General features: G+C 47.7%; 1 protein-coding gene across 3 annotated transcripts in view; it reads right to left on the reverse strand.

Annotated features, from left to right (window-relative positions):
* Positions 1-8,405, reverse strand: part of RNF213 (ring finger protein 213) — a 117,441-nt gene that overhangs the window by 65,918 nt on the left and 43,118 nt on the right. For all 3 annotated transcript variants that reach the window (XM_032241418.1, XM_032241417.1, XM_032241419.1), the window contains 3 exons: positions 7,335-7,424; positions 5,619-5,741; positions 3,012-3,192 (listed from right to left, as the gene is read on the reverse strand). In XM_032241418.1, the coding sequence (XP_032097309.1) occupies positions 3,012-3,192; positions 5,619-5,741; positions 7,335-7,424 (394 nt within the window). The remainder of the gene's footprint in view (positions 1-3,011; positions 3,193-5,618; positions 5,742-7,334; positions 7,425-8,405) is intronic.

The raw sequence follows: 8,405 nt of genomic DNA on the forward strand, positions 1-8,405 counted from the left end.
TCCTTCCTTCCTTCCTTCCTTCCTTCCTTCCTTCCTTCCTTCCTTCCCTCCTTCCCTCCTTCCCTCCCTTCCTCCCTCCCTCCCTTCCTTTTGAGACAGGGTTCCCTTCTCTCTCTCTCTCTTTTGGGACAGGGTCTTACTCTGTCACCCAGGCTTGAGTACAGGGGCAGAATCATAGCCCACTGTAACCTCAGTGTCTGATTTTCCTGCCTCAGCCTCCTGAGTAGCTAGGAATACAGGTGCATACCAACATGCCTGGCATATTTTTAAAATTTTTTGTAGGGTCTCACTTTGTTGCCCAAGTTGGTCTCAAATTCCTGGGCTCAGGAGATCCTCCCACTCTGGTCTCCCAGAGCATTGGGATTACACACATGAACCACCTCACCTGGCCCGAATACATTTTTTAAATAGAATACACAGAATCTTCTTTCAAAATTCCCCACCCCCGGGGGAAGAGTTCTCAAAAAAAAAATTCCCCACCCTAGGAATACCTACAGCAGAAGAAATTGCACCAGGGACGCAGACACACCTAGCAAAGCCTATCGAGATGGTCTCAAGGTGACATTTTCATAACAGATGGAAAGAGAGAAACAGCAACGTGATAACTTTATACTCTGCACATCTTCATCATCTTGCAAAAACTTGGAATTGATTTTATGATAAATTTAGATGGCAGAATTGTTATGCTTCATTTAGCCACGGAGGATTTCTCTCCCAGTAATATTAGAGCCATACAGTATTAGAAGAAGATGAAGTTAGACACACACACAGTAGCTTTATGAATCATTGCAAAAACGTGAATGGGTAAGGAAATTGCAGCACATCCATACAATAAAGTATTATTCAGTGGTAAAAGGAAGTGAGCTCTCAAGCCATCAAAAGACAAGGAGGAAACATAAATGCATATTACTAAGTGGGGGAAGCTGGTCTAAAGGCTACAAGCCGTCAGATTCCAGCTGCAGGGCTGGGCGTGGTGGCTTGTGCCTGTAATCCCAGCACTGGGGGAGGCCAAGGTGGTTGGATCATGAAGTCAGAAGTTCAAGACCAGCCTGGCCAAGATGGTGAAACCCTGTCTCTACTAAAAATACAAAAAATTAGCTGGGCATAGTGGCGTGCACCTGTAATCCCAGCTACTCAGGAGGCTGAGGCAGGAGAATTGCCTGAACCCAGGAGGCGGAGGTTGCGGTGAGCCGAGATCGCGCCATTGCACTCCAGCCTGGGCAACAAAAGCGAAAATCCGTCTCAAAAAAAAAAAAAAGATTCCAACTACAGGATGTTTTGGAAAAGACAAAAGGGGAGCAAAGGGGGTGGTGGAGGATAGGGGATTTTGTAGGGTAATGAAACTACTAGCATGATACTGTAATGGTGGATGCAGGCCATGATACATTTGTCCAAACCCATAGAATGGACAGCACCAGGAGTGAATACTATGTAAACTATGGACTTTAGTTAATAACAGTGTATCAATATTGGCTTGTCAGCTGTAACAAAAGCACCACACTAATGCTGCATGTTAATAACAGGGTACCGCCTGTGTGATGGTGGGGGAGAGAGGTGAGAACTCTGTACTTTCTGCTTAATTTTTCTGTATACATAAAAGTACTCCAGCAAATTCTAACTTAAAAACAGGTTGGCCGGGTGCGGTGGCTCAAGCCTGTAATCCCAGCACTTTGGGAGGCCGAGGCGGGTGGATCACGAGGTCAAGAGATCGAGGCCATCCTGGTTAACATGGTGAAACCCCGTCTCTACTAAAAATACAAAAAATTAGCTGGGCATGGTGGCGCGTGCCTGTAATCCCAGCTACTCAGGAGGCTGAGGCAGGAGAATTGCCTGAATCCAGGAGGCGGAGGTTGCGGTGAGCCGAGATCGCGCCATTGCACTCCAGCCTGGGTAACATGAGTGAAACTCCGTCTCAAAAAAAAAAAAAAAAAAAAAAAACAGGCTAGGCATGGTGGATACGGAACTCCACGCCTGGAGCCCGAGCCATGCAGGAGGCCGAGACGGGAGGATCACTTGAGCCTGGGAGGTTGAGGCTTACAGTGAGCAATGATGGCACCACTGCTACATGCTAACTGGGGCAACAGAGAGGACCTTGCTTTAAAAATAAATAAATTGCCAGGCGCAGTGGCTCATGCCTGTAGTCCCAGGTACTCGCAAGGCTGAGGCAGGAGAATCGCTTGAACCTGGGAAGTGCAGGCTGCAGTGGGCTGAGATCACGCCACTGCACTCCAGCCTGGGGGAGAGAGCGAGACTCCATCTCAAAAATAAACAAATAAAAATATACAAATAATGCAAAAATGATCTTTTCAAGTGAGTAGCTTTTCCTTATGCACTTCCATATCCATGATGTTATTTTATTCCCACAGCTTCCCCAATGTGTAGGAAGCTCAGCATTTATTTTGGCTGTTCCCTAGCCGGTGCCTTCTCACTAAAAGATCTGATCTAAGGTCTCACACATCAACTGGCCTTGAACGTTCTGAGGATGGAATGTCTCTCTCCCTCCTTGATCACAAAACACTTGGGGCGCAGGGGCTGGGTGGGAAATCAGAGAGCACAGGACTTCATTTTCTCTGTAGGTCCTCAGTGTTGGCCTAGACATTCTACACGGATCTCCAAATAAGCAAGACACACCTGGGTTTGGATTTTCGTTTTTGCTACTTATAATCTTTGAGCTCTTGGATAAGTCACATTGCGCTATTTGTTTCCTCATCTGAAAATTGGGGGCTTAAAGGGGACTTTCAGAAAGGGCTGTTGCAAGGGCAGGGATCAGCACAGCCACTAGGGTATAGCAAGCATTCAATGAATAGGGCTTTTAGCATTGGTCATTATTTACAAAGCAAGATACTCTGCGCCTTCCTGGGTCTCTCTGTCCAAGCTGAGGCCTTTCTCAAACATCAGCCCCTCCCAATTCAATATCAGCCCATCAGGTCAAACCATCTGACTCCTCCCTCCCCAGTCAGGCAGACACCACCTTCACCGAGCTCATGTTCCCAGCACTCCCGCAAACATACCGCACAATTTGAAGAGATGTTTGACATCTGCCCACGTGAGCAGGTGCTTGAAAACTTCATCCAAGTCATCCACGGCTTCCCCATGGTGCCTAGGCCAGGACTTGGTGATCACAGCAGATAAGAGGGTGCCGAATTTCCGCAGATCATGGCAAGAGAGCCCCTGAAGGATACTGGTCTGAGACTACAAGAAAATTTAAGAGGGAAATTTAGGAGTTTTCCGTTAGTTTGTTCTAGGTAATAACAAAAGTAAATTACCTACCCAATAGCATTTCAGAAAGCTACTGTAACTCGTTGTATAAGGCCACAAAAAGAGCAAAATAGTAAAACATTCCACGACTTAGAAACTGTTCGTTTCCTTGTATATTGCCTCCAGAGATGTGAAGACACACACACACACAGACACACGCACACACACCCCAACACACACACACCAATACGCAAACACACACAAACACACATACACAAACCCCCACACAAACACACATACACAAACCCACACACACACCAACACAGATACCAACACACACACACACACCAATACACAAACACACACAAACACACATACACAAACCCCCACACACACACAAACCCACACACACACCAACACACACAAACACATACACCAACACACACATACACAAACCCACACACACACACCAACACAGATACCAACACACACACACCAACACACATACACAAACACACACACACAAACACATACACACACAAAAACCCACACACACACCAACACACACAAACACATACACCAACACACAACATACCCAAACCCACACACATACCAACACACACACACACGCCAACACACACACACACACAAACCCACACACACCAACACAGATAACAACACACACACCAACACACATACACACAAACACATACACACACACACACACAAACACACACACACCAACAGAACCAGTCACTCTCCTTCTTCTGGCTGTCAGTTGCTACTTTATTTTTTTTTAAACTTTCATATCATGAAAAATAGCAAAAATGAATAAACCCTTAATATAACATATATTTTATGTTCCTAAAGTATAATTCTTTTAAGAAGCTGCCTTCAAACAACACATACATTTTAATTCTCTTTTTACCTCTCCACCAAGAAATAATATTTTTCTTCCTTAGGTTCAAGGTTTCTGCAAAACGTTTCAGTAATGAATAAAAACCACAAGGTTAATTTACAATAGATACTTTCAGGCATTTAAAAGGATAAAAGAAAACCTTATCCAGCCACATAAAAAAGCAACTATACACTGTGATCAAGTGTAATTTATCCCAGGGATAAAAGATTGATTTAACATCAAATATCAGTTCATATAAATAGGAAAATATCACACGATTATTTCAGTAGATATGGAAAAAGCATCTGACAAAATTCAACTCCCTTCTGTGATTAAAGAAAAAAAACCACCACCATTCAACCAATGAGAAACAGAAAGGAACTTCCACAAACTGACAAAGGGCGTCTATGAAAACCTCATGGCTGACATCACACCTGGCGGCAAGACCGAAAGCTCCTATATGAGGAACAAGACAAGGATGCCCCTGTCACCACTTCTATTCAACGTTGCACTGAAGGTTCCAGTCAGCGCAATCAGGCAAGAGACAGAAATAAAAGGCATGCAGACTGGAAGAAGTGAGACTCTGTTCACAGATGATGTGACCTTATGTACAGAAAACTTAATTCTGTCTCTCACACACACACACACACACACAATCTGAGCTAACGAATGAGCTCAGCAATGCTGCAGGACACATGGACCAGCTGCGTGTCTAGACACCAGCAAGGAACAATCTGGAAATGGAATTCAGAAAACAACTCCAATGACAATAGCACCCAAACAAATACTTAGAAATTTAATAAAAGAAGTGCAAAACTTAAACCCTGGAAAACACAAAAACATCGTTAAAAGAAATTGGCCAGGCATGGTGGTCCACCCCTGTGATCCCAGCACTTTGGGAGGCTGAGGCAGATGGATCACTTGAGGTCAGGAGTTGTAGACCAGCCTGGCAAACATGGTGAAACCCCATCTCTACCAAAAATACAAAAAATTAGTTGGGCGTGGTGGCAGGTGCCTGTAATCCCAGCTACTCAGGAGGCTGAGGCAGGACAATCTCTACACAGGAGGCTGAGGACAATCTCTTCCTCTTTGCAGAAAATAGCTAAATAAATGGATAGAATTTTCCATTTCACACGTTTTGCTTCCATAAATGTTCTGTAAGCCTTTGCAGCCTTTTCCTGCATATCTGCTAAGGAAGTGTTAACCATCAAAGCGGCAGCACAGCGGTAACGGCCACCTGAGGAGGGGCCTGAAAGCCCACCTGACTCGTGCCACATGGGGGGATTCCACAGAACACACGCAGGATGGCATGAGCAGCAGGGGCTGTGTGGCATGCCGAGGAATGCGGGGAGAGCTGGGTTTCAGTGCCACTGCCCTGGGCAAGGGAGGAGGCTGCCCACTTCCCAACCTCTGAGTCAGCCGAGGAGCTCAGCCCTAACAGGTGCTTTATGGCCCTTAGCTGCGTCCCGGGAGAACACAGCTGTGAGCCCGATACGCTTTCCCGGGGGCAGAGGCTGTTCACCTGGCAGGCTGAGCTCACGGCTTCAATAACGCACTTCTTGAAGGTCTTGGCCACACTGTCCTCCAGGCCGTCGGTGTCCCAGTGAGTACTGCAGTAGGCAGTGATCTGGGAGAGGGGCATCTCCTGCAAAAACCAAAGAGGGGGTTTCAGAGCTTTCGGACGCAGCGCTCCAATACTCTATGGGATGAAAGTGCTTTCGTCATTTTGCCTTTCCCACCGTTTTCCCATTTCCCCCAGTTTTCAGCTTCTCCCTGCCCACACAAACCATGTCCTCTCTGCCCCGAACCAGTGGACCAGCAAGGCTAAAATTTTAAAGAGTCTCTTTTCCCACTCTGCAGAAATAGCAGCTGGCTTGTAAAAACAGGTAAGTTATGAGAAGTCAGTCATTTTCCTTGCGTCTGTTTTTCCTTTAAAGATCCATTTAACAGTTACACATAAAACTCTCATATCCCATAAAAACTACTTTTTCTAGAGTCTCGGCATGAGGGGCACGTCTGTGTGTTCTCTGCTTGTGTTTAATGAGGCTCCTGTCACCAACAGGCCACTCAGACTTACTGCCTATGAGCAGGCCTGGCTTCTCCTGTGCCTGGGGCCCCACTGATAGAGGCAAGAGGCAAAGAAGTCCTAGCCAGACAGGAGCAAGTCCCCGGCAAAACCCCACCTTCGGACAGAAGAGCCTGACAACAGCCCAAAGTGAGAACTTCTGTCCCTGTGTACATGCTCTCTCCCCACTGGCGCTTTTGGAGTAATGTCTTTTGAGCAATCAAATGTTGCTTTTTCCAAAAATACCTACAGCCCACCTGCCCCCCATCCCACGCCTATAAAGACCCCAGACTTGGTGGCGAGAGAGAAACAGCTTGACTGGAAAGAGGTGACTTGACTTCAGAGGGACAGCTGGACTTGGGAGGAGAGATGGCTTAACTTTGGAAAGACGACTTGACTTCAGAGGAGAGCCAGCCAGAGACAGCTGGACCAGAGGCAGATGACCTGCCTGACCCATCCCCTCTCCAGCTCCCCTCTCCACTGAGAGCCATTTCCATTGCTTAATAAAATTCTCTGCCTTCACCATCCTTCAAGTGTCCAGGTGACCTCATTCTTCTTGGATGCCAGACAAGAGCTCAAGACCTGCCAAGTGTGGGTACCCAAAAAAGGCTGCCACACCAGCCCTTTGCCCTCGCTGGCAGAGGGCAGCCAGTCTAGGCAACAAGGCAAGGGGCCCACTGAGCTGGTAACACACCACGTCTGTAGACAGCGGAGCTAAGAGTATTGTAACACGCTCTCTGGAGTTTCAGGGGCCGCAGGCACCTCCACCTGAGCACTGCTGCAGGGCCCGCATGGAGCTTGCTGTACCAGCTTCCAAAGCAGCTGGCCAGATCCCACACCCGCTCGCTCATGTGCTCCCTCCCACAAGGGGTTGAACACGGTAAACGCGGCACCCCCATCTCAAGTCCAATGAAAGGGTCGAGAAAAATCTTACACCCCTATGAAGGTGAGATCCTGGGCCCTTGTTCCTCTCTCTCCTCTCAGTAAGAATCCAAAGCGCTCTTCTGGGGACAGGCTACCAGGGCTGGATCAGAAACATAAATACGGAGCTGCGATTCACCCTGTCCCTGCCCACAGACAGGCACCGCTGAGATCTCGCGGCTGTCGCTGATGGTCTGAGGTTCTCCAGCTTAACTCTATGCCCTGAAAAGAATGTCCCCCAACTTTTGGTACCTTTTTGAGCCTCCCTTCCATGTCTCTCAGCAATGACTCCTTCCAGCCATGCTCCATGGGGAAGTGGATTTCCACCAGCCGCCTCCAGACCTGCAAAATCCACAAACAGGTCACACCCACTCTGACAACTAACACAGCGCGCAGGACCAGCGGGCACCAGGGCGCTCCCGGGGCTAGTGACAGGTCATGGCGGCCCAGCTTGGCTTTCTAGAATCAGAGACCCAACCAGGGGCCACTCCTGCTCTTACGGCTGCACAACTGGCATTTTATTCTAAAAGGATTTCTCTCTAACGTTATATTTTGAAAATTTTTGAACTTTCAAAAAGGTCACACAAGGCCACCCACATGCGTTCAACGCCAACCCCGAGCGCTTCGCGTTTCCCGCGGCTGCTTTCACTCTTCCTCTTCTCTGTGCTCGCTCTTCCGTCTCTCTCCATAAATGAGCACTTTCTCTCCCGAAACACGGGAAAGTTAAGTTGCAGGCGCCATGGCGCCTTGCCACAATGTACCCGGGCAGGGTCTCCTGTGACCTCAGCCCGTCCCCGTACAACCCCAGTGCAGGTTCCCACTCAGGGCGCGCAACGTGGAGAGGAGGACGCTGCCCCCTGCAGGTGGTCTCCACCCCCATTCCTCGCGTGCTCCAGCTCCTGTTCTGACTGGGTCCTAGACACATGCGAGGGGACACATGCTGTACCAACTTATCACGTCTCTTTTCTAGAAGAGTTCCCTTGCCATTTTTTTTCTTTTAACATGTTGACAATTTTCAAAACTTCAGACCAACTGTTTTCTAGACTGTCTTTTGATCCGATTTGTCTCGTAATTTCCCCATGATTGGATTCAGATTAAAATATTTTGGCAGGGACACTATGAGGTTGAGCCACATGAAAATGAACTGTAAAAAAGTACTTTAGGAGACAGGGTCTCACTCTGACACCTGAGTGGGAGTGCAGTGTGCAATCACAGCTCACTGCAGCCCTTCCACCCAGGCTTCCCAGAGAGTTGGGATTATAGGCATCAGCCACCATGCCCAGCCAGAAACGAAAATGAACTTTTTTTAAGTCAGGCATGTTC

This window comes from Sapajus apella, unplaced genomic scaffold, assembly GCF_009761245.1.
Source record: "Sapajus apella isolate SASKATOON/1434 unplaced genomic scaffold, GSC_monkey_1.0 scaffold48, whole genome shotgun sequence".
NCBI lineage: Eukaryota > Metazoa > Chordata > Mammalia > Primates > Cebidae > Sapajus > Sapajus apella.